Raw genomic sequence first — 27,822 nt, 5'->3', positions numbered from 1 at the left:
GGCCACAAGTCGTTGGCGCGAATCAAAATTAAAACTTTTTAAAATGAACAAGTTGGGGGGTATGTTTTTTTAAAGTTATACAATTTTTTGGATCGTTTTCTACAACTTTAAAATATTGTTTATGACATTCGACGGTTCTTTAGCTGTAAAACATTGTCTTTCTTGTAAATATTTATTAAACCAATTTCAAGATATAGATTTTTAAATGAAAAGTGTTCGGAGTTAGAACTGTTCAGAGTTACACACTCTGACCATATTTTATTTTCCAAAATTGTAGGGTTTTTATAACTAGTGTATTTGACACTTTGAAATTTCAAATAATGTAAAACCAATTTACTTATGCTCTTTAATTTACAGTTGCAACTGATAAAGGATAGTAAAATGTTAAATCGATATTTTCATGCAGTTTAAATTTAGTACTAAGCTATATCAGTAAGAAAAATCAAAGGTTTTAGAGTTAAATTATTTATTTAATTTAAACATTTTTGTTTCTTTAAAAGTATTCTAACTCTCAATAACATAAAAATAATTAATATAATGATTACAATAACAAAAATATCGATAATTTTAAATAAACTTATTATTTAAAAGATATGAAACTTTCATGTATACTTTATAGTTATATACACCTTTAAAACATCAATGTTTAACTTGGTTTTATAAAATGATTTGCTTAAGTTTTGAAATATGACTTAGATATGTTTATATATGATGTTTATCATTGTTAGACTAAGGGAATGATCAATTAGAAATTAAATGTACGTTTCGCGGTACGGTTTACTTAAAAAACACCATCTTTAGCCATTGTCTAAAATCAGAACATGTTTAGACGTTTAAAACCTATAAACCTTTTTTCTGCTTAATTTTTGCCTTCTTGGCAGCGTTGATTCGAACTGTCATACTGAACCAAGGAGCATTTCTCTGGCCTATACTCCAGTTTATACATTTTTGAAGGAAATTCAAGTTTTGGTTTTGAAATTTAAATCGAAAAACACGCTTTCTGCATTGACTAAATAAACTACAAATGAAATGGAATTGCAGAGCAATAGAACTCATTGGGTAGTTTTAGCAGACAAGGTAAAATATGTATTTAATATAAACATATTAATATATAATAAATAAATGTTTTTTTTTGACCCCGAAACAAAGTATTAAGCGATTTTCACTTTAATCCGAAGCTTTAATAATACACGCTAAAAATGGTTGGGTCAAATTTGACCCCAGAATCTGGGTCCGTATTGCACCAGTCCAAACGTTTGGGCAAATAAAAATATTACCCAATTTGGGTCAAATAATAGCCCACCCTTGGGTCAAACAGAAATTACCCAAAAATTGGGTGCAGCAAATTAATCCAAAAAACTAGTCAAACCACAAAGTTACCCAACACAAAAGGGTTGAAGTTTTTTTAACTCGGATAATTGGGTTAAATGGTTTTGCCCAAAAAATAACTTTGTTCAATATTTCCAGATATATCTATGCCAAATTAGTACCTTAAAATAATATTGGCTAAATTTGTAAGTCGCATTAGCTTTGAGCTTTCATGTTAGGTCAGAATTACCCATCTATGCAACAACTGATTCCAGAATATTAAATTTTCAATTTAAAATACTAAAACGTTTAACTTTTTTCCATGTTGGTTCAAGTAAAATGTTTTCAACCAAAAATTTTAGCCAGACGATGCTCACGGATGAGTTAAGCTATTTTAAATGCCGGCATTTGGTAATTTGTATGTAGAAGTACATTGCACATGTATAATGTATATAATTATTTTAAGGTAGTAATTTGGCATGGATATTTTTGGAAATTTGCAAAAATAACCTGGGCCAGTATTTCAAGAAATATATATCCCAAATTAATGCCTTAAAATAATCCTGGCTAAATTTGTAAGTCACCTTCACTTTAGGTCAGAATTACCCATCTATGCTAAAACTGATTCCACAATGTTAAATTTTAAGAAAGTTCAAAATACTACAAATTTATATTTTCTCTCTTTTGAATTAAGTAATATTTTTCAGCCAACATTTTAGTCAGAGAATGCCAGTGGCGTATCTAACACCGCGTTTGACGGACTCGTTTCCGTGGGCCCCCAAAAGTAAGGGCCAACAAATCTATGAACTAGAAAGTAAATTATTCTAAATAAAAATAATATGAAATTCTACAACTTCTATCCACCCAGGCATCACACATTTATTTTCTTCATATTTCTTACTATTCTAGAAAATTATATTTTAAAATTACTAGAAAAGCTCAGCTTAAAAATGTGTTGGTTGGGGCCCTTTTATCAAGTTCAACCTTAGGCCCTGTTGGGGATTGCTATGACGGTATTGGCTCCTATTTCGGTACCGCTTTTAGCTTCTGTTTTTGCGTCCTACTGAGTTGTTCTATGGGCAACGTTTTTCTGACAAACGACGAAATTATGTCTTCCCCGGCAAATCTTGCAATTTCTAAAATGGGAGTCGCAACTAGAGCATAGCGCCGAACCAATTTTCAACGGCGGCGGCGGGAACGATAATTAGTTCGGCGGCGGCGTGGCGCGCCGATTTGCAGAAAATAATCGGCGGCGTTGAAAAAAATCGGCGGCGGCGGCGCCTAAGGGGAAAAACTGCCCCCCCCCCTCAGAAATAGCGCCAGCCTTCTAATAGACCGCTAGAACTTAAACTGTTAAACACATTTTAAAAAAATACAGGTTTAATAGAATGTATTTTATTAAAATAGGAACCATTTGTTTCCAAAACGAAGAAGAGGTAACTTTGGTTACATACTATCATATGTAACTTATTTAATTATAAGTGTTCAGAAAGACCTTTTTCATAATGAGACCTTGATGCAAGGATACGACGTAGTTGACGTCACTTCCCAGTCGATGACGGTTTTATCGTCATCAAAACTAGTTCTGGCGGAGGGGGAAGGAAGTTAAAACCAGATTTACGCGACGTTAGTGCTGTATTTTCTTTGGGGGCTGTCAAAGACTATATAAAGCTACGCGTAGCTTTATATAGTCTTTGGTGGCTGTGAAACAAGGTCTCATTTAAATTTTTAATACAGAGATGTTAAACAGAGGCACACTTATGAGTAACTTTGTTATATGATACTATTAAACTAAAACATTTACGCTAGTAATAACAATACTGTACTTATTTACTACCATTTCACTAGTATTATTATCTATACACTCTTTTTAGAAACTTTTACTGGGCGCCGCCATTATCGTACAGACAACCAACGAGCCAGCCCTCTACCGCAGAAATTTCATCCGTCCAAAACCCGTTTTCCCCCCGCGCATTTAAGTCTATTATCACAAATTATTTTATCTTTGTATCAAAGGAATTTTTAAAATATATTAGACTAGTTATTGCTGAATGCAGCTGATATGTTTCTGTACTTATTACAAAATACGAGGCGAGGCAACTCCAAAGCCGAATTCGGTTCTCTCTCCGATCCCAGCTATCTGCTGCAGAAAATCTTGGTGCGTGCGGTGCAGTGGTGACAGATCTTTTGGAAATTATTAATTATTTCCAATTTTATAACGCTAGTACGGGGCACCCAACAGCCTAGGAATCGTAGCACTACCAAAAGAAAAATCTATGTAGTTCGAATTTAGATCTCACAACGCAATTATTATACTTTAATAATGGAAATTAATTCGGCGGCGAAATAAAAATGTTTCGGCGGCGGCGGCGCCGCCGATATTAAATTTATCGGCGGCGGCGTTTCGGCGTTATCTAAATAATCAGCGGCGGCGGCGTTCGATCGGCGGCGCTATCCTCTAGTCGCAACTTCTCGCGTCGTGGCCGAGCTTGAGACAGATGTAACACCTTTCTTCGCGGATTTGATTTCTCTTTTCGTCGAGCGTGTGGTTGGTACAATTTGCGGATGCGTGGGCGTTGCTCTTGCAGAACATGCAATAAACGGTTTTCGCGGAGATATGGGTTTGAAGCGAAGTCGCGCTTGTAGTATAATTTCTCAAACTATTTTCGTAACGCGCCGGTCTCGGATGATGATCTAATTTTTCTTGCGCTCGCGACGACGGTTGAAATCGCGTATTGACCCTTTCGCGGTTTGACACTTCACCTAACAACGCGCACGTTTCGCGGCCTTCAACTTAATTTTTTTTAAAACTCTACCAGGGCGGTGACATTCCACTCTGCATCTTTTATGTGACTTTTGCTATATTCTAGGCGTATATCACGCGGTAAACAAGACTGTAATACCGGACACAAAAAGGTACCACTTAATGTGGCGTCTACTCCTAGAGCTAATAGACATCTTAAATTTAAATTTATCCGATCATAAAGATTACGCAATGCCTTAATATCGTTAGAGTAATTTACAGGTTCTAAATTCATCAATCTTTTACCATGGGTATGAACTACTAGGTCTTTACGACCGAAACGTTCTTTAAGCAATTTAACAGCTTCTATATAATTAACATCTGACGCTTTCATTCCCGCCAAAACATGCTTGGCGTCGCCTTCTAAATAAGAGGCTAGATAATTAAACTTCTCTACCTGGGTGATGTTAGGTTTATCGTCGATGGTCGATATAAAACGGCTCCAAAATCCTTCGAATTCGGTGATGTCTCCGGTAAACTTTGGTATCACTAATGTTGGTAACTTTATTCCCTTATCTTTGGTGATGGTGACGACGCTGTTTTCTCTGCTGTGATGTGATCTGTCTGATGAGAGCTCCGCTGACTTTCGTAACACGCGGTTGGCCTTACTTTTAATTGCGATGATGTTGTGTTTCTCCTGGTAGGGTAGAATATCCGACATTTCCGACTCCAACTTGTCTTTGTCATCGATGAGCTCCGTTAAGGTTTGGTCGCACAGGTCGATTGCCTCTTCTCTTTTGATTACGGTCGCTAGTTGATCTTCGATGTCTCCCGCGTCAATGGTCGTGTCCTTCAATAAACGTTCCAGTTCGTTCACTGCCTTTGTTAAACTGGATCTTAACGGTATTCTTAGTGTTTTTTGCCTCGCTAAATCGTCTAACTTTTTCATCTTCTCAGCTGTTTATCCACTCACTATTCACTATGTTTAACTATTTTTATTTTTACAGGTTCCCGGGTTTCGGCAACATGTTGGGGATTGCTATCGCAGTTTGGTTCACTAACTTTAATTTTAACTAATTTTTGGGAGAGCTATGTTGCTAATTGCTGACCGACTGAAAAATCAGTAATTAGGTGAACTAAAATAATTTATATACTGACTAAACTACTAACTACTCTTCTACTAAACGAATTGAAATAACTTCGACTATATTAAGATATTGAAGTAGTTTATTATTGTTGAGGTCTAAATATTTTAACCCTTTTACTTGGGCGACTAAAAGAATTCTGTCCGTTTTTCGGACACACAAAACCGTTGAAAGGGCGGGAGAAATTTTCCTTCCCTTTTGCAAGCGCTGAAATACAATACACAGGAGTTGATATGCGATTGAGAGAGAGCGAGCTGGCGCATTCGGGGGCTACGGGGGCATAGACTAAATATGCTTATAGACTGGAGGGTTAACGTTATAAAACTGTTAAAAACTCGGAACGGTGACCTCTAGCGGCCGGTCTCTAAACTAGGTTTCAACCCCCATTTTACCCCTCCACCGCTGCTATTACATACCCGCTTTAGGGCGCGAAATATTTGCTACTTTGAATGGGTAATTGTAAGTAAAACCTTTTTTGAAACTTTGATTAGAATTATAAAATTAATATTTAGATCTTAAAAATTATTTTTGCCGTTGTTAATGTAAGAAAAACCTTTTTTGAAACTTTGATTAGAATTAAAAATTAATATTTATGTGCTAAAAATATTTTTGGTTATAGAAAATGGTTTTAATGTTCTTGTACATTGTATTGGAAAACGCTGATTTTCAATCAGCGAAATATTACCTACATTTTGGTTTGTTGAAAATGTTTTTATTACAATTAGAAAATTAATATTTGTCTTAATAACTCTTCGTTTTTATTAAAAAAAAATAACTCTAAGCTTAACAAGCAGGATTATACTATTTTTATATATAGTCCAAATTTTTTTGTCAAAACTTTATAACAGAACTAATTTTTATGCAAATCAACAGGTTTGAAAAAACCGGCAATGAGAAATTATTACAATATCTTGCTTTCTTCTTAAAAAACACCAGTTGCCAAAAAGAACACAGATATTAATTTTAAAGGGATGATGTATATAGCATTTTTATTCATAGGAAAAAATGATTTTGGTGGTTTCACATCATCCTCTAAAACAGCAGTGCAATGTTCAATAAAATAATGCAATTAGCGAAACTAGGATGTTTCAGTGTCTATATTATTCATATACCAAAATTAGCAAGGTAAATGTTGTAGTTTCAATAATTTCTTGGACGGTTTTGTTTGTATGATAGGTACTTGCCCATTTGCTATCCTTTTTTGTTTTGCTTTGTAAGCTTTTTCTTCTTTCTCTATTATTATTGCTTCATTAACAAATTTAACAGCATAAAAAAAGCCTCATTTTACAGTAAGCACGAATAAGCATTTCTTTATATTCTTCACATATATTTTCATCTTCAAAATTGCACTTTGATACGATGTTTTTTAGTATATTTGGTTTGTGCATTGATGTGTTAAATTCTAGAATGAATACCGTTTCACACCTCAACATAAATTGTAACACTGCATCTGAGGGAGATGTTAAACTACCAAAATCACCTTTAGAATGAGAATAGGCTTTCATATGGGTAAAAATCTGATATTGAGTTTCCATTATTTGCGATTCATGGATAAATTTGCATATTTCTTTATGACAAGCGTTGTGTTTTTTAGAAATTTTTTCATTGAACTACCAACGATGTATGAAAGGCAATTTAAGTCTATATTCGATCCAAAACTTTCACAAATTTTTTCTGCATCAGAAGTGTCTAAAATATTTAAGCCAATTTTTCGTTGCGCTGTTGCATATTCAATTCCTTCTTTTCGGAAATTTTCTGATTCAAGATTTTTTATGGTGCTTAGCTTTAAAGGAGTTACACCATCATCCATTTCACAATTCTGGTTGTTACTTTTAGATACATATGACATGGCCACTAATTTTTTTAAATGACTTCTAAATTTGGAGGGTGTTGGGTTTTGATTATTTCCACCTCTTTGACGAAGTGCCGAGAAGAAATTTTCTAAGGTGTCTTGGTTCAATCTTCTAGTGAAGAAAAACTGGACATTTTCAGACTTCAAATCTTGCCACAACTGCTCTATTGCATTAATTGTGTGGATCCAACCTTCCACACAATATATTTTTACATTTGGTGGAAGTCGAAATTTAATACTTTCGAGTATTTTCTTGCCTGATTGTAAAACATCCAAATGTTTAGACGCTTCTCGGAATGGTCCAAGTAGAACCTTTTTACTTTTGAATTTACTTGCATTACAAGCATCAAAAAGTTGATCAACTTCTTCAATAAAATCTGCAGTGTACACAGAATTGGCATCCAGTTCTCCCAAACTTGCGTACGTCAACATGCCAGCAGAAACAGAATGGCTAAGGAGCTTAGCAGCATCCTTGACACGCATTTTTGAATAACTGTTTGGGTGGATCATTTTTTTCTTTAGTTTGGGAGCAAGTCTAATGGGTTTGGTGCTGTCTTTTTTAAAAAATTGTTCAACGTAATGAAAATGAATTGAATGTCCTTTGTAGTCTATTACATATTTCCTAAAATTGTTTCTCAAGCTTTTGAGTAAATGCGGAACATCATACATGAAAAATATTTTTTTAGTGTTGTGGATAAAAAAAGGATGGTTTTTGGAAACATTAAATTGGTTATATAAAGAGCGGTTCGTTGAGCCTTGATCACAAATAATAACTCTAACATTAAAGCCAATTTCTTGTAGTTTTGTCAGGGTCTGAAGTAATAATTGCTTTAATTCATTAGCATTCATGGTTCCTCTTGAAAAAGCGTAGGAAACTGGCTGCTTCCACTGTTTAAATAAACCATGAACCATAATGACAAGTGCTTCATTTGCAATTACTTTTTCCACCTTTGTTCCTGACGTGACAAAGCCCTCAATTTCATCATCTGTCTGATTATAAGAAATAGCTTGTAAAAGTGACATTTCGTCAAAAGCTACAATGCAATTTTTATCTCGTTCATCAACATTTTCCAGTATTTTCTTCAAACTTTCAAACAATATATCATTTATTCCAGGTTGAAGCTTAATGGCAGACATTCAGTTTCTTAACGTGCGTGGATCTGGTAGATAAAATAATTTTCTTATTAATCGATACGCTTTGGGACTTTGATGATAAATTGACAAAGCTATTTCTTTGTCTTTCTCTTGAATCCATCTTCTGCCAGTGGAATTTTTTGTTGATAGCCGTAACTGAGTTTCAAAAAAAGAAACTTGGTCATCATTAAGAAAATCTCTTGCAATTTGCACTATTTTTGATATTTTATCTTGAGGTGTTCTTGGTTTTAGGGTTTTCAACTCATTTATTCGTTTTTTATACCGGCTAATTATAGAAGATTTGACCCTTAACTTCTTTTTCAATATTTTCCTTCGTGGTGTTTCTGCAAATGGAGTTCTCCTTACGCTGATTGCCAAATTTTTTACTTTTTCAGTTTCATTGTTGACGGGGGATTCTGCTCTGCAAATTAGGTTATCTGCATTATCACTACTCGTTTCGAAAAGTTTCACTAAGTCTAGGGGCTTTTCACCCAAAGAGTTTAATTCTTCAAGATTTGCTTCCAAAAATAAGTTTTAGATGTTTCTTCATAGCCATGGGCTAATAAATATTCATTCACAATGAAATTAATTTCTAATTTTGTATTAGCTTTTGTAGTTTCTTCGTCAAACTTAAGCTTCTTTCGTGACGTTCCGTTTTCCAAGCTAAATTGTTTTCTTTTTTTAGGAGTTGGAGTCACTACAGTGTTGTGCACTACAAGTGTTTGTTCATTTTGTGCGTCTTCAATATTCACTATATTTTGTTGAATTTCTTTCATTACTGTTGGTGATGAAGGAACAGCACTCCAAATCAACTTTTTCTTTTCCTTATTCATGAATTCTGGAGATTTAAAGTGGGAGGAGCATAGTCGTAGATTATTGTAGCAATATGTGGGATTTTTGGTTTTCAAATCTTCTCTCTGAGAGTAATTAATCCATTGACCACACCTGTCAATATAATGGAAATATTTGTAATAATTACAGAAAAAATTACAGTAACAGGTGCTTTCACTGCTTTTCTAATACGTACCTATCAGGATCTTTGTGAAATCTGAAAAAGGAAAGGTCACACTCTTTTCTTTGTGCATTCTTGCAGGTTGCTTTAGCACAATATTTGGTTCCAGTTGTGCGATCTAGCTTTTTCTCCATTCCAATTATCTTTAATAAAATAAATGGAATTAGGAAGTCACCATATCCGTTAAACTATCAAAAAGAAAAATGTATAAGAAATAAGCCACCAATGAAATACAAAAACAAAAAGATTATAAATATTTTTAAGCAATTGTGGCCCAGAGATTTCAATTGAGAAGCCATGATATCCAAAAAACTATAAAATTTAAATTTAAGCAAAGACAAAATATTTTAAAAACATCTGAAGTATTTATACCTTTTTGGAATCCAATTTAAAATTTCAAAAGTTGAAAATTGAGTTTTTTTAGTTCTTTAAAATAACTCTAACTTGAGACATTTCAAAATAGAATTAGGAAGTCACCATATCCGTTAAACTATCAAAAAGAAAAATGTATTAGAAATTAGCCACCAATGAAATAGAAAAATAAAAAGAATATAAATATTTTTAAGCAATTGTGGCCCAGAGATTTCAATTGAGAAGCCATGATATCCAAAAAACTATAAAATTTAAATTTAAGCAAAGACAAAATATTATAACAATACTTTCTAATATTTTCATTTTTATACCTTTTTCTGGTTCCAATTTTAAATTTCATTATAAACAAGGCTTCGCAAAACAGAAGATATCCATAAAACTATGGAAAATAAAATATAAGAAATGTAATAATAAAATTAATTTATAAAATAATTTTAATCAGTCATACCTTTGTCTTCTATCCAGAATTTTATTTTCAAAAGCATAGCACACGTGGTACCAGCGTGGAGCTGTGGAAACAACAACTTAAGCAGACGACACGAATTACATGGCCTGAGGTTTCAAGACCACCCGGTAGAGGGTCTCAAGCCAAGCCGTTAACATTTCACCCGATCCCGGCCTCCAGTCTATAAGCATATTTAGTCTATGGACGGGGGTTAAGGAAAATTTCTAGTCATTCTTCGCTCCAAGGAGTGTCCAAATGAAAAATAAAGAAAACCCAGCTCCTCTCTCCCAAACTAGTTTCACAATTTTTAGAAACGGTAAAATATATAAACATGGAAAAACACAAACTACGACCAATTTCAAAATATACAAAAAATTACGACAAATATTAAATACACTAAATTTGAGCATTAACACAAAAATATAGATATGGTTAATTAATATTAAACAAAATTAAATCAGTTATTTTACAGGCCCCAATTCCTATAGTTACGCCAATGGTTGATGCTCACAGATGAGTTAAAGTGTAACTCATCTTTGAGCATCATCCATAGAAATGACAAAATGTATAATTTAAAATAGTGTAACTGTTACATTATTTTAAATTATACATTTTGTATTTTCTATGTACATTTTCATTTTGAAAATAGCCACAAATATTTCTAATCTTGTTACCCGACATGTATTTAATACTAGGCTTAGCTTCTCATAGGCTTACACATTAATAATATGATAGTTATTTAAGTTTTGATTCACTAACAGTAAATTTCACAAGTTTAGTTTTAATAAATATAAACAAAAGAAATGTCAAAGGGAAGAAAACATATTTACCAATCAAGATATTTGGCTAGCTGCTACCTATGCTTTAGCTACCATGAAATGTTAAGAATTTTTGGCGGTGAAATAGGCGGAGTCTTTAGTTTGAGCGCCAAATACTATCAAATGATATTACAGAATTTGAAGTTGAAGAAACTGCAGCAGACGATCAATTTTATGTAACTCAAGTTTTGGGTAATTTCTACCCAAGTTGAGTTAGACATGTTTTTTCATATTAACCCAAATTCATAGAGTAAAACCGAACAACCCAAATTAGTGAAAATAACCCAATTTGGTGTAAAATTTACCATATTTGGGTAAAAACAAAATTTCCCCATAAAATTTTACCCAACCTTTTTTAGAGTGTATCTTGACATTTCATTTTTGCATTGCAAAGTAGAAACTGAATGTAAGATTCGATAATCGCCTAAGAATCAAGACAAACTCCATTCTAGCGATTAATTGGCGTGGTAGGTGTAGCGTTGCTGGCTCAAATTAGTAACATTAAGCAGAGCATACTTTTATCAAAGTTTTAAAGGAACTCGAATGCAGATCCGCCAAATACTAGTTTTTTTAAAGAAAGCGGCGACTCCTTATATTCTGGATTTATTTAATAACAAGATGGCACAGCCACAATAGTAGCGCCTCTTCCTCCTAGCACTCTTGATTGTACCGCTTTGATTAAAAACCGCGACTCACCACTGGAATAGTTAGATAGAGATAAATAATACCAATCGAATGACGTCTGAATTAAATTTATATCGAGTTCCGTTGAAGAGTATTTGTCGTTTCGCTGGGTCCGGTACGGAGCTATAGCCTGTACTGTATACTAGCTTACACTGTATTATTCACCTACACCACCACCGCCTACATCAGCAACGAAAGTAACAGCCTCTTTCCTCTACACTTGAGGAAGAGGCTAAAAAGAGCTTCCCACATGGATAAACATTCCCAGTCTTTTGAACAATTTCTACTAAGTAAGACCTTATTTCAACCAGCCAGGCTAAATGGAGAGGAATATCTAATTTTCTTGTGAGATTATTTACCCGAGTTATTCGAAAACGTGCCATTAGAACCAAATGGCGGATGTGGTTATTGCACGACGAAGCTCCAACTCATTTCCGTCGTTCGGTTAGAGCTCATCTGGATGCAACGTTTCCTTTCAAGTGTATAGGTGTATTTTTTCTTCTGGCGCTATCTGAAGGATTATTGAAGTCGTAGATCTGCGACAATGCATAATTCAAGGTTTTGAGACTGTTCGTAACACACCTGGAATTTTTGAATAAGTAAATGAATCGTTTCTACGAGTACCCACGCTGGTATTAGAGCTAGAGCTGGTAATTTGGAACAACACTCGTAACAGTGTGAAGCGAGAAAGGCTTTTGTATCTTTAAGTATGATAATTAGAACATTTGAGAGCAATATCTGGCAAAAATCTAATTTTAACTTCATTTGGAACAGAATCAACACTTTGAAATAGCTTGAATTTATTGTCAGACTTATCTTACTTCTAAAAGCTCGTTAATGCACTTTTTCACACGTTATAAATTTAACCAGTAAAAATAACTGATGATTTTATACAAATAATTTGGTTCAAGGAAGATTACCGTTTTAAGGCTAAGCACCAGTTTTGGGGGTAGTTTTTTTGCGAACCCATATCTCTGAACTTAGGGATCCACATTCATTAGACATTTTAAACTCGTTATATTGACCGATTAGGGTTAAATGAAAACGCACCATAAATGTTTAGTTTGGTGAACGGACGTTAATTTGGTTGGTCGCTTCTATTCAACCGTAAACTATTACGAAATGTTTCCAAAATTAAACGATTTTACCAAAATATTTTAACGCACATGCATTGAAATATCCACCAGGTAATTACGGCACGAATATTCCACTACTGAATGTTCCTCACCTGAAAAATATACACCGAAACTTCTTCGTCCCGATGTAGGATGTATTGAAGTTGCCCCTGTATTCTATTCGGATTACCAATAACGCCTGTTTTGTTGATTCGATGACCTTGCTTTTCCCGGCATCTTCTTTCTTTATGAAGCCACTTTGGAAAAATTTCAAGCGGTGCATATCTGTGACCATCCAAACTATAGAACGAGACCCTTATTTTCAATTTATGACCGAGGGAACTCGTTCTTTAGATATGGCTATAACAATAATTACCTTTAACGCTGGCATAAACAATTAATTGTTCAAATCAACTATCTCATTATCTTGGCGAATTTAATCGTAAAGCTACTCATATAGTTAGATATTTAGAAAGAACAATCCTTATAGTAGGCCGACAAACACCACCGTTCTCTAAGATGTTTAGGATATCAGCGATACCGGTGGTCAAGGGCATAGAAACAGACACGTTAGAGACTGTCCGCACATTCTTCGTTAAGTTCGTTTCGTACCCTAGATCTTGTGTTAGAACTGAGAGCTACGACCTTGGATTGTCAATGGCATATTTATAGAGAAACCTCAGTTATTACAACTTCCTTCCATATAGTGTAACCGTTCATCAGTCACTTCCGACATGGATTTTGTAACTGGTTCAGTATGTGTATGAAAAGTATCCGGATTTCCCGCGTCTTATCTTAGTGTTCGAAGAATGTTATTTTACGATAGATGTGCCATTCAACCACTAAAAACATGTGGAATGACGTCAGCCCTCACTAGTTATTTCCAGTGTTCAGCGATATCTAGATATACGATATCTAGATACGGATCTAGCTACGTTTTTAGGTACTTTTTTTAGGTACTAGATACAATTCTGGGTAAAAGATACTACCAATTTTCAGGCAAACACAGATAAATAAAAAACTCTTACACATACCCTTTTTTTCCGTATCTGTTTGCAAAGAATGTATCTTATGTATCTAAATTATTGCCCTTTGGTATCTCTTTTTTTTTGAGGGACTATATCTGCGACTTTCCTTATCTGTATCTTTCTTGTTTTGGTAGTTATATTTTAAAGCATCGATAAAAAGATATACCAGGTACAGAGAGTGAAAACGAACGTAATTATGTTTTTAGTTTGAATAAGCATTATCTGGGTTTCTGTCAGGCATCTCTTCGGGGGGAATGTCTACCTCCCGGGCGTTAAGAGCTTGCCAATGGACATCACACACACGTTTGTCTGGTAAAAACCACCCTGAGCCTAGTTACCTTCCCCCGAGAAAACGTTTCTGAGAGAAACACTGAGCATTATTAACGTTTGTAGCGCGAGAGTCAGACTCAGGGGCGGACAGGCGTCTTTTTCGTGAAGTGGGTACTGTAGGCTTGCGGTCCCAAGTCGAACTAAAGGGTAATTTTGGTCGCGGCCCCGTGAGATAACGCTCACCAGCCCACCTGCCCACCTGTCCAATCCGCCCCTGGTCAGACTTTAAAAGAAACGCCTACTCTTAACATGACGGACATCGTCGTTTGCAGTGATGAATGTAATTTAATTAGTATTTCGCATAAATGTGTTGGTACTATTAATACGGAAAGTATGGTGACTACCGCTGAGTTCAGTGTTTCTCCATCTTTCCGCTATCCTATCATAAAGAAGACGACGAAACAGTCGACGAAACAGTCGACGATATGACGTAAGGGAAAAAAGGTCGGCGCTAGGGAATGGCGACAAACGTGACCGCCTAGAGTCCCACACTCAGCGGCACTTATTGGGGGCCAGCATAAATCCGTCAAAGGGGGTGGCCGAAGTCTGGACCCGGAACACCCCTGGTCTACGCCACTTTCTCTTACTTAGCGACATGTTTTGAGATCCCGCAGTTAGCTACACTTATTGGTATCCCGCACTTAGCGGGGGTTTTTGGTTTCCCCCCGTACTTAGCGGCACTTATTAGTGCGCCCCCTCTTTTTTCCTTCTCTATAATGGTGGGCCTGAGGGGGGAAGTTGCAGTGGCGTAGCTAGCATGGGTGACACCCCGGGCGGATATCATGGTGGGCTAGTCTCTATAGTTTGTGTTTTCACGGTCGGGTGTCACCCCCAAATCTCGCCCAAACGGGTGGCACCCGGGGTGGACCGCCCCCCTTAGCTACGCCACTGGGAAGTTGGACTTCACTTCACGCAAATTTTCACCCACTGGCTTTCTGAATAATAATAATAATAATAATAATCAGCTATGCTAATACCCAAGGCACCACCTTAGGCCTAAGTCATCAAGCGACTTTTGAAGCCATTAATTCAGGTGGCCGGGTTACAATGCGTAGGAGGGTGGTGACAAGCCCTGCATGCCACGCGTTCGAACCAACAGCTCCCTACACTAACTTTTACCGTTGACCTCAACAAGTTTTTATGGAAGGGGAAACCGAATATCTCAGGGGAAAACCCCTTTATCCAGTGGGGAGAGAACTTGCAAACTCAACGCGGAAGGAGTTGTTCCAAGTTTTCACCCAATGACATAAGCTGGGATCTACCTATCGGTCGATTTAACGTCTTGAGTTAGCTTTGTTGATATTCTGTCTATGCCTGCTCTTCTTTGCAATGTTCTGTTAAATTTCGTGTCGCTACTCAAATTACATAGGAATCGTTATTTACATCTAAACTGTACCTATTACCAAAAGTAAATAGGGGGAGAAAGTCTATAACTGCCTTCAAATTTTACCTTCCACCATGCTGGACACCCTTTTTGAAGAGCTAGTGATCACGTGATATTTCTAACCAATAAGGATAGCACATTACGCGCGAAGTAGTGCATTTGTGGTTTTCCGGTCCGCGCTCAAGATGAAAATTTTGAATTTTATTCCCTGGCAACCATGTCACCGCCTCGCGATTTCAAATGGTCTCTCTGTCAAATGCTGACCATTATTTCCTTCGATAACGGTTGATTTTAATTAATAATTACTATATCAATTGTAAAATAAACAAAAAAGCTCGTAGCTATAGCTATTATTTCAGTAAAACTCGCAAATTGTTAGGCCTTAACATCGTTAATTTACCAATTAGTCCCGATCTGTGCTCTTAGATGGCGCCACGCTCTCCACGATTTAAGTGAGCGTTATTCGAGTTACGGTTTACTACTTTTCAAAAGTCGTGTTTTTATTTTTAAAATGTCGCATTTTAGTTTCTATCATATATCTACTTTATTTAGGAACTAAATTAACCAAATTATCGAAAGCAAAAGTTTAATATTCACGTATTTTATAGAGAACTATTTTTCATCGTGGCGGAGTACAACCGATACCTTTGTGTCCCTGTAAAGAGGCGAGGGGGAAGTCATTTCCGAAGCCCAAAAATTTTACCCCTCAAATAAGACGTCGTGCGGTTGGACCCAAGTGCCAGACATTCTCCCCCTATTTACTTTTGCTATTACCTAGATACAGATATTTTTACCTTTAGATAAAATCACTTTTAGCTGGGTACTATATTTTAAGATAAAAGATGTTCGAGGAAATATCCGATACGCGAATATAACTCTCGAATACGTATTAGAAGATAAACAGTATAGCACGTTTAGATAATCATAGATTAACTAGATAAAAGTATCTTTCCACTAACAATCAACAGATACGCTAGATACTTTAACCTTAGATACAAATATCTTTTTACCTAATATCTTTTATCTTTTACCTAGATACCAAATCGCTGAACACTGGTTATTTCCATGCCACAGTCAAGAACAAATTAGACTTCACGTTTGGGAAGGTTTGGTTGGCGATCACCTCACTGGCCCTTTTGTCTTCCAAATCGTCTTGATGGGGATGTTATAGGCCATTACACGGGACCATTCCATCGCTGAGCGACTTTGAGGTTATATACGCCACAACGTAATCACCGAAAGTATATCATCCATACGCTAGCTAAATAGTTTCGAAGTAAGAACCATCAAGTTTATTTGGAAAGAAATAATACGATCACCAACCTGACCTGCCCAATTGTTAAGTCTCAATTGTTTTTTTGTGGTGGTGGTCATTACAAATATTTTGGTAACTGAATGGCTCATCTCTTGCATTCATCGGACAATAAGAATAAATGGAGGAAATCCGGGTACTCTTCATACTTATTACTTAACCAGTTACACAATGTATATCGGCGTAATATACGATGAATGAAAGTTGTAACGATGTTAACGGTAATTGTTAGTGTAGGGAGCTGTTGGCTCGCGTGGCATGAAGGGCTTGCCACCACACTCCTACTCATTGTAACCCAGCCACCTGTTTAAGGCATTATAAGTCGCTAGATGATTTGGTTCTAAAATGGTGCCTTGCGTATTAGCCTAGCCTAGCTGATGTAGAACACTCCAGATATATAACATTGTCAAACGAAGGTCTCGCTCGTGGTTCTAGCACCTGATCGAAGGTACGGAACGGCAGTCGCTTCCATATATATGTTTCTGTATAAGTTCCAGCTTTCTCATTGAAATATTTGGTCTGGACGCCGTCGTAGGGAATAATGACGAGACCTCCGGGCTATAAATCTAACTAACCTATTGATGAAAAAATACATTTCCTTAATTGTGCGAAATGTTTTTCGAATAGTTCTCCTTCGAATAAATATACCCTAAATATTTCAGATTTATAGAGTTAATAGTTTTTGAGACGTAGGCCTGATAGATCAAGTAATCATTTTTATAACAATCTTTTTTTAGTACAACTGGAACAACGATATTGTCTATAATGGATTAGTAAAGCAAATAATCATTATATTTGAACGATGTAACAGAACGTAAGAAACATTTTTGATCGCTTGCGCAATTCGTAGCAATTGGACGTAGCTCCTCTTTAGTCAAGCATTCATTCGTAAAAAAATTATAAACGCTCAAATGCAAAGTGGGTGTGTAAAACCACTTAGCAAAAAAATTCAAACAACTATTAATTTCCTAAAGCAGAAAATTGGTATAAGGTGGTTTTCCAATTAGGGAATTTTTGATGAATGGTTTCTTTTCTTTGCTTTAATCAAAACTAAGTAATATTTTCATAACGAAACGTGTCGCTCTTGAAGGGTGAGCATACCCAAATATAACTGTGCAAGCATTTCCTAAGATCATAAGAAGTAATATCATTGGGCTTTTATTTGTTTTTTATAAAATAATCTTGAATATTTAATATAGGTGACTTCCGATTGGTTCTCATTATACAATACATGCATAATATTGCAATTTTCACGTTAAACAGTAGCACCATGAACGTATTCATTTCAACCATGAATATCGAATTATAACATCACCCTTTCTACCATCTGGGGCTAAGATGGGCGGTTCTTTTCTGCGAGACAGACATTTGTCATTGAATCGATCCACAAAACGTTTACTGGATTGCGCGATTTAACCGGCGAATAAAATGACTAATGATTCTTAGAAAAATACCTTTACTACTATAAAATCAATTGATAATCAGAAATAAAGGAATAAACAAAATTTAACGCTAAGCCATGGCACTGAAAGTTAGTCAAGTTTCAAAACGTTGCCCTTCAATACAATTTTTGAGCGGTGGCGCGTGACCGACATCACGATAGCTAAGCCCCTCCCATCCTAGCGACTGAGGTCAGACTACCTAATGCAGTTCGATATTCATGGTCGAAATGAATACATTCATGGTAGCACTTGAAGCTTGTAAATTTTAAAATAATCATTTGTCCGGAATTTCACAAAGTCAACAAAAATAAAGCTACAGATCCCGCCGAGCTCAACACTTTTTATACAGAATATATTTCTTTGCATTAATTATTTCATTATAATTAACTATTATTTTTGTTGCAGAGTTAATTGTGATTTACGTTATCTGTGGGAGTATGAGCGGACAACTCTGATAACACCTTTTCAAAATAACGTAAATTTTACCCTTTCTGTGTATCTTTATTCAAAATGTTCTTCAATTTCTATACAAAAATTGAAACGGTTCCTTTTTGACGCCATTGAACCTCGATTTTAACCTCATAGCAGTTTATGTAATTTTTTTCAAATAAATAACACACAGGGCTTCCTAACCCTATTTATCATTAAAATTAACTTTCCAAAAATTTATTTTCAAGACCAAAGTCGGAAAAAATTCTTGAAGAAGGAATTGATCACAAAGGCAGGAATAATAAAAACACGAGTCGTTGATACATCAAATATTTCGCTCCAACTATAATGGAAGATTCCTCGTACGTCATATAATAAAGGAACTTAATTAAACAAATATAATTCGGGGAAGTCCTTGGAGACGCATTCTAGCAGGCGATCCCGACATTAAAAACTTTGCGTTAGAAATTGTGGTGGTTTTACAAAATATAATATTAGTTAAATAATACAATTTCCCGAAATATGTTCGAAAAGAACATTAGTCGCTCCAACCAATAGTAGACCCGTAGACTCAACTTAATTATTAAGGTAAATTTTTAGACTGAATTCCACACAAGTGTTAAATTGTTCTGTCTTATATGAATTTTTTTAAGAAAAGTTTGACTTTTTGATTTTAGATATACGACGTTGCCGTGATATTGAGAGACTTGTCATATCAGAATAATATATGGAACCATATTCCAAGTGGATTTTACCCTGCAAAAATTAGGCTTTTCTCCGTGAACCCAAAGCCAATTCCAAATAACGTCGTTGGGAAGGTGTTTGAAGTTGACCCAAAGGTAGCTTTAATATTTATACATTATAATTATTCTATTTATTGATATCGGATGATTTCAAAATAAAGCCAGATTTCATAAACAGTATTATGTTGAGTCTTAGTAAGCCAAAACCGGTTTACTGTGGGAAAATCTATAAAGATAATACCAATTTTGCAAAATATACAGGGTAACAAAAAAAGGCGAAATACAGCCTGGCTTTCTTCAAAGTTAGGAGATTTTAAAGAAACTACGGAATTTTGATAAAACAAATCGCAAAAAAAAGAAACCCGAAAATAATTCAGTTACCTTCATACGCGAATCACTTATTCCGTACGTTCAAAATACCCACCATGGGAGAATCACTGGAGTTTGCGAAGGGATTAGAACCACAAATGTAAATGACGCATCAATCGAGGGAAAATATTAATAAAGGCTATCTGGGGACCCAAATTGGAGTTATTTATCTGTCTCCCGGCACGTTAAGGGAAAATGTTAATGGTCTACACATTCTATGTGAAAACAACATTACGGTGGGGATGACTTGTTGATGTCTTTAATAACAAAGATAAGATTTATTTCTGATTGTATATTCAATCTTGAAATATATACAGAGTATTACGAAGAAGTAGGTCATAAATTTTAGGGCGTTTTATTTCAGTTCTAATAAGGCAAAAATGTCCTATGAACAATGGTCCTAAAAGTATGTTACCCGATGGATGCTGAGATAGTGCTTCTTTTTTTGGAAAGCGCACAAGAGCGAAATACGAGTGTTATGGATACTTTTACTGTTGAAGACACGAAATGGTACTGGTTATAGTGTTGAATGCGTGACTTCTTGAATGCGTGAAATGGTATTTGCGAATACTTACAATTGCTTCCGTTTAATAATCATTTGTTTTTAAATAGTTGATCATTACTGATGTCATTAATAGACTACAACGGATTTAATAACACTTAGATAAAGTTTTTTTTTCTAGTTGAAATCACAAATGCAAAATTCTGGTTTAATTAAAACTTTACAAAAATTGTTCAAAATGGCAACCTCCAGCTCTAATATAAGTACGAGCTCGTCGTACAAACGATTCTCGAACTCTTTCAAAGATTCCATCAATTATCCTTTGTCGCAGGTCGTCAACATCACGAAATTTAGTCTTGTAAACGAACAAGGAGACGACCCGAGGTGATAATCATTGATTTTGTTCAAACTCGGGTATAGTGTACACCTCCATGTACCTTAAAAAAACTGCAACTGCAAAGTTGCGACGGGCTTTCGTTTTGCCATGGCAACTGTAAACGTTTTTGACAACATGATTTGGGATTTTTCCATTGAAAATAATATGGGAATCTGAAGAATTTTAAGGGTCCCCCCTATGAAACCTTTTAAAAAATGAAAAAATTTCAAAATTTCAAAACCGTTAAAAATACATTAAAATTAATTAAAAAAATTAAATTTAATCGAATTTAAATGCAATTTGGTCAATTGGGGGACCCTTAAAATCGTTCATGGGACATTGTTTGACTCATTAGGACCCAAAGGACACACCGTAAACCTTTTGACCTATTTGTCCATTACACCCTAAATAACAGTGAATTCTATAAAAAGCTTGAAAATAAACGAGCACCATTTAATTCTTTACAAAACTAAAAAAGATATAAGCACGTTTAAGTTTTTTAAAATGCGCGAAAAATATGATAACTATTTTAAACTTTGCAAAGCACAAAAGATAAAACAACCATTTTGTTATTTAGCATAGGTTTCGTTCTTTACAAAGCGTGAAAAGATCGAAGCACCATCTCGTATTTACTCAGTACGAAAAAATAGAAGAACCATTGTGTTCTTTAGAAAACCCGATAAGATAAAATCTCCATTTCGTTCTTTACAAAACACAAAAAATAGGAGCACCAGTTCGTTCTTTGCAAATAATACTCGAATTGATAGGAAAACCATTTTGCTCGTTAGAAATCGCTTAAAAGGATAATGAAAAGCCTAAGAAACCTATAATATATCGATTTCTAATCAAAAAAAAATACGAAAAACATTTAATTTTTTATCCATTAAACTCAATTTTTAATAAATTTAAAACTTTAGACCTCTTACAACTGTATTTGCCGCAAACTCCGGTACGCAACAGACAACCAATCACCGCGAAGCTAACACTTGTAACTCTCGGTAAATGAGAGAGCCCATCTCGTTCCGAAGTTAGCGGGAGTTTTGAAAGGAGAAAAAAATCTTTTACAACGCTAAGCCTTGCGCAGAAATTTCACTCTTTTTTTATTGCGACAGATTTTATATGTCGTGGTTTGTCGAATTTATTGTAGTATTTTAATATGGAGGAGCAAAACTTAGTAGCTAAACCCTATATGTTTGAGCCAAAAATAGCCAAACATCAAAACAGAAATCCATATACTGACGACAGTAAGGGTGAAGAGGAAAATCAAATTGATGCAAATGCCAATAAGGAACGCGTTGGAAATACTAACTGGTCAGTAATCTAGTAGTATAATGTGTAACCCTAGTTGATACTTAAAAACTATTACTTTTAACACCATAGGTGCCGATGCAATAACTGTATAAGATAATGCCAGCCGCTTCTGAAAGGTTTTGTGGTCAAGAGGTGAGAAAAATCAGAGAAAACGCTTTTGGACACACTTGCATACAAACCTTTCAGAGGTTTAATAAAAACTGCACAGTCATAGACTTCTTATAAAGCCTACGTGCAAGAAACCAGGGATAGGAATGATTTTATAATTTGTGAGTAAGTTTGTAAGTGATAAAAGTTTGTTTCATGAAATTTAATTTTTTATGGTTTCAATAGGAAATATCGATATGTTGCGTATCGCAATTATATTTATTTTTTACATGGGAACTTGGGCAATAAAATAAGAACTACTATTCGAAGTTACGTGGTTAATAAAATTAGAGAAACATTTCCAGAAGGATCGGGTGAGTACACAGGATTTAAATATCAAGATTTTTAAATACTCGTTAATAATTTCAATGTAAATCATTACAGAATTCGTGAAAGGCAATTGTAATTGGGTTGTTCCAATTGAGTAATGCGTCGATGTTTCCATTAGTAATAGACTATAGACTAAAGTTACTCACAGTTCTAACCTTCAATTACCAAGACGGGCTTAAAAAAAGTTGTAATCCTGCAGTGGCATTGCGGTACTGCTTTTTAGGGGTCTCATCTTTCGAGTTTCACCCCTCATGAGGTTACCATATTATTCAAAGCCTCCGCACAAGCATCTCTGTAGTCTTTGTACACTCTGTTCAAAAAGTCTTTGCCCGTGGGAGATTTCGAACATTTTCGTTCGTCATTTCTTTTATAGTTGCATCAAGTCGAAGCGGACATAGGTAATAGACTAATAAAATTTTTAGCTACAAATTGGCCAAAATCATTTTCTGGATAGATTTATAATTTGGCCTATTTTGGCCTAAAAGAGGGGGTGTCAACTTTTTATTTTTGATCACAGGTCGTTTTAAACCCGATTTTCGTGTTCTTCGGGGTTGATTTATATTTAGAAAGTGTTGGAATTATTCAAATCGACGCATTGGTTCAAAAGATATTCACCAAAGAAGTTTTCACAGAAATTGAGAAATATCTAAACATCTTACCAAGCCATTTAAAATAATAAATGTTGACGGGTTTTGTCGCCATCTATAGTTCCTAGAAGTAACCTTTTTTGTTTAATTCTAAATATGTAACAAATTGAAGGTTAACATAAATATTTTCATGTGCTCATTTGAGAAACGAACAGAGGCGACGCCAGAAAATATTTAGGTGTAGGCAAAGATTTTTAAAAGTTCCTCAATTACTTAAAAATTAAATTTTTAGAAGTTTTTTTTATATATTGAAAATAGTTTTAAATTTATTTTACAAGTGTTAACTAACTTTAAAATATAAATTTTAAATATAGTGTTTATTTTAGTTACAAATTTGAAAAGTTGAGAAATTTTATAAAATTTTTTATAATGTTGCGGCTTTTAAACTTTTACAATTAACTAATGTCGCAGCAACGCGTGAAGGCATCCTAAGACGACGAAAACAAATCTCCGCGCTACACCCTGAAAAGTGAGGGGAGCTTAAGGTAACAGGTTAAAATCGAAATAGATAATTGAAGGTGCCGCCCCGGGTAATCAGCAAAATATGTAGCAAACACCAATTACAAAAATCTGAAAATTACGCCTAACGAGGGCTACGGACGACTTCAAAAGTTTATTTACGTATGTTAGTAAACACTTAACTTCATATGTGTTTAATATGTTTACGTTATCGTTAGTACCAATATAGGACCGTATGGATATTAGCTAGGCTAAAGCTGAGATTGCGTTAGACTAGTTATATTAAAGGTCAATTAAAGATCCGCGCCGAGTAGCGACTTTGATTCGGGGCATTTTAAAGCTGAATCACTTACTTAAACTACAAGGTTCGCGCATTTTATACCGAAAAATTACGACCAGGGTATATGCATTTAGAAGAGCTAAGATCGTGGCATATTGATTCAAGCAGGGTAAATGTGTATGGATTTAAAGGAGCTATCGAAAGTCGCTACTCGGCGCGGACCTTTAATTGACCTTTAATATAACTAGTCTAACGCAATCTCAGCTTCAGTCTAGCTAATATCCATACGGTCCTATATTAGTACTAACGATAACGTAAACGTAAAACACATATGAAGTTAAGTGTTTACTAACATACGTAAATAAACTTTTGAAGTCGTCCGTAGCCCTCGTTAGGCGTAATTTTCAGATTTTTGTAATTGGTGTTTGCTACATATTTTGCTGATTACCCGGGGCGGCACCATGGGGGGGGGGGGGGAGGTTAACAATTGATATATACCACACGGGATTGTAGGTTTTTATTTCTTTACGTTTTTCAATATAAAACCAATACGGTGCCCCCCCATAAGTTAGTCTGGAGCTGCCCCGGCGATTTCTAGTTAACTTCCTGAAAATGCTCAAAGCCTTATTCCAACGTGGCGCCAAATCCAATTTTCACGCGCTGCTGCGACATTAGTTAATTGTAAAAGTTTAAAAACCGCAACATTATAAAAAATTTTATAAAATTTCTCGACTTTTCAAATTTGTAACTAAAATAAACACTATATTTAAAATTTATATTTTAAAGTTAGTTAACACTTGTAAAATAAATTTAAAACTATTTTCAATATATAAAAAAAACTTCTAAAAATGTAATTTTTAAGTATTTGAGGAACTTTTAAAAATCTTTGTCTACACCTAAATATTTTCTGGCGTCACCCCTGTTCGTTTCTAAATGAGCACATGAAAATATTTATGTTAACCTTCAATTTATTACATATTTAGAATTAAACAAAAAAGGTTACTTCTAGGAACTATAGATGGCGACAAAACCCGTCAACATTTATTATTTTAAATGGCTTGGTAAGATGTTTAGATATTTCTCAATTTCTGTGAAAACGTATTTGGTGAATATCTTTTGAACCAATCCGTCGATTTTAATAATTCCAACACTTTCTAAATATAAATCAACCCCGGAGAACACGAAAAATCGGGTGTAAAACGACCTGAGATAAAAAATTAAAAAGTTGACACCCCCTCTTTTAGGCCAAAATAGGCCAAATTATAAATCTATCCAGAAAATGATTTTGGCCAATTTGTAGCTAAACATTTTATTAATCTATTACCGATGTCCGCTTCGACTTGATGCAACTATAAAAGAAATGACGGACGAAAATGTTCGAAATCTCCCACGGGCAAAGACTTTTTGAACAGAGTGTACTCTTTGGTAATATGTTGTAAATAATATTTCCCTGTATATTCTTTATTGATTACTTTTAATCCATTACTTCAATAAACCAGCGGATATATTACAAACTACAAAGTATTTCACTGAAATCTGCTGTGTTTTTCGCTAAAATTTAATTTTTTTCTATTCCTAATAAATATTTTGATTCTAGGGTTTCAGCTTTACAAGCTGGTGCCATTAAGTAAACACCTTTGCGATTAACCAAAGCATTTTCCTATACTATGTTTTAAGTGTATCAATATATTCTGGAAATAAATCAGTTTCGTTATTGGGGGCAAAATAAAATAAGTATGCCACTTCTAAATTTTCCCATTTGAACTTAGGAACTGCCAGGTTACAGTGTTCAAGACATCGCTGCCACTTATATTTTCAAAGAATAGCCAAGGAATAGTGCCATTTTGAGCTCTTTAGAAAATAACTTTATAAGCTTATTGCATGTATTTATCGCCACCAAACTAACATTGTTTGGTGTTATACTTACGTGTAAACTTTTACTAGTGGTGGAATAAATATTACTTCTATATTAAATTCTACACAAGGTAAGTGTTTTCTTCCAGTATAGCTTTCGCAGTTGGTTCTCCAGCTTTGGCTTTTGCCCATTTTCATTGAAATGGAGGATTGCTAATGCTAAAAACGTTATTTTAAATAAGTGTGTTAAAATGATAAAAATGTTCAAATAATATTAAGTTTTTTTAACGATTTAATGAATCGAATGAATAATATTACATTACAAAGAAAGCTACTAACTGAATTTTAAAACAGTTATTCGGAAAACAAAATTCGGTTATCATTTAAACAACAATTACTTATTTTTAAACTGGATAACAGTTATAACGGAAAATGCTAACACAGATTCACTATTCGCACACCACTATCAAATTTAACCTTGTTGTATATGCATGCAAATATAGAACTAACATTAGTATAGATGGCGTCTTAAGCCTATCACCTGAAAAGGGGGGAAGAACTCGTTCTACCCCAGTTAAGGGGACAAGAGAGGCACTCTTGATTCAGTCCTCCTGTGAGGCAGACCTTTGTAACTTTTCATCGTATAACTCTTAAGTATAAATACAATAGTAGATTATCTAACGATGCGTGATTAATATCGACGAGTTAAACACTACAAATGGCGACGGAGATGGGATACTTGAGAAACCTTTAAAAAAACAAAATAAATAGAACGGGATGTGAAGAAAACAAAAGGGGTCCACCATCTTGAAAAACTAAGACACCGGAGCAGCAAGACGCTGGAACACCGCTGGGAATTTACAAACCCATTTCCATCTTGCGCACTATTATAGTAAGAGACAATAATGCTTTTACACATCATTTAAACCTGGAAGAAATAGACGATATTTCCATTCACTAGGATGCACTTGCTACACAAAAGCCACATTCCACACATAAGACCGAAGAACATCGCCACAATTCTGATTTTGAATGGGAACTTTCGGCGTATTACCGATGTTTGAGGAAACGATGGATTCATGGACTAAATATGCTCCAAGGCTGGCTGGAAGCTTATTTTATAGCCAATGAAATCACCGCTGATATAAAAAAACAGGTATTCTATGGGCTGCTCTTTCTGCCAGAACACATGATTTACTGGTCAAATTATTTCATCCCAATGACATCTCCACCAAATCTTACAATGAAGTTAAGGCCCAAATAGAAAAACATTATGATCAACAATATAGCCGTGTACGTAGACAAGGTGAATCAGTGCAGGACTATATCACTGAACTTCGTAACTTAACAAAATACTGCGAGTTCAAGGGTGAAATGTTGGATAAACTAATTTTGGACCGCCTGGTATGCGGAATCAATCACGAAGGCATGCAGCAACACCTGTTTGTGGAAGAAGAAACTAAAGAAAAGAAACTCACTTTGGACAGTGCCACGAAAACACTAATCGCTGTGGAAAATGCCACTTGTAACACTCAAATTCTAAAGAAACAGAATGGTAAGAGAGACAGCTCACCAAGCGGATCAACGGGCGTTAACAAGATCACTCAACACCACAAATTCAACGGCAACCGGAAGCCTACTAAGACACATCACATTTCTTCGGATCAACATTTCGAATATGATTGCCCTATGTATCATCTAAACGACACATCGTACTCAGTCAATAGAGTCAACCACCAAGATACTGTTCCATCACCAGAGCAAATAACTTGCAAGGTTAACAATATTCCAATCGTATTTGAGGTAGAGACCGGTTCGGGACACACACTATTGTCCACTCAAGTCTATCAAACGCTGTCGAATCACTCTATCTTAGAACCATCCAATATAAACCTTCGCTCATATTCCATCGACCAAGTCAATGTACTAGGCAAATTAATCGTACAAGTGGACCATAAAGGGAAAACAGCGAAATTACCGGTTTTGGCGGTAAATGGAAAAGGGTGAAATCTTTGCGGACGCACCTGGATCTACGCAACCCTGGGCATTCTTCTTACACTTAACCATTTGGAGCTAAGCCTGGAAACTTGTTGAAGGAAAATTCCGATTTCAATTTTTTATATACGCGGTTAACCTTCGGAGATATTGTTTGTTTTTCTATTTATATCTCCGTCACGTTTTTTTATAATACCGATAACGTTATTATTAGTTAATCTTAATTTTAGTATAAATACTCACAACATTATTATGT

General features: G+C 35.1%; 1 protein-coding gene across 1 annotated transcript; it reads left to right on the top strand.

Annotated features, from left to right (window-relative positions):
• The first annotated feature begins 21,699 nt into the window (after positions 1-21,699).
• On the top strand, positions 21,700-27,578 carry LOC149921058 (uncharacterized). The gene is made up of 3 exons (XM_090163872.1): positions 21,700-21,854; positions 22,188-22,315; positions 26,728-27,578. Exons 1-3 carry the CDS (start codon positions 21,700-21,702, stop codon positions 27,576-27,578), a joined length of 1,134 nt encoding a protein of 377 aa, XP_090019998.1.
• Positions 27,579-27,822: the final 244 nt, after the last annotated feature.

This window comes from Leiobunum rupestre, chromosome 11 (genome assembly GCF_980474605.1).
Source record: "Leiobunum rupestre chromosome 11, qqLeiRupe1.1.hap1, whole genome shotgun sequence".
Taxonomy (NCBI): Eukaryota; Metazoa; Arthropoda; class Arachnida; order Opiliones; family Sclerosomatidae; genus Leiobunum; species Leiobunum rupestre.
This window is presented reverse-complemented; position numbering and strand designations above follow the sequence as displayed.

Excerpts from the sequence above, each read along its gene's own strand:
- LOC149921058 (XM_090163872.1), top strand. The coding sequence starts at position 21,700 with ATGGAGGAGCAAAACTTAGTAGCTAAACCCTATATGTTTGAGCCAAAA. Across the intron at positions 21,855-22,187 it reads CGCGTTGGAAATACTAACTG|GAAATATCGATATGTTGCGT; the intron begins GTCAGTAATCTA and ends TGGTTTCAATAG. Across the intron at positions 22,316-26,727 it reads AACATTTCCAGAAGGATCGG|GTATTCTATGGGCTGCTCTT; the intron begins GTGAGTACACAG and ends ATAAAAAAACAG.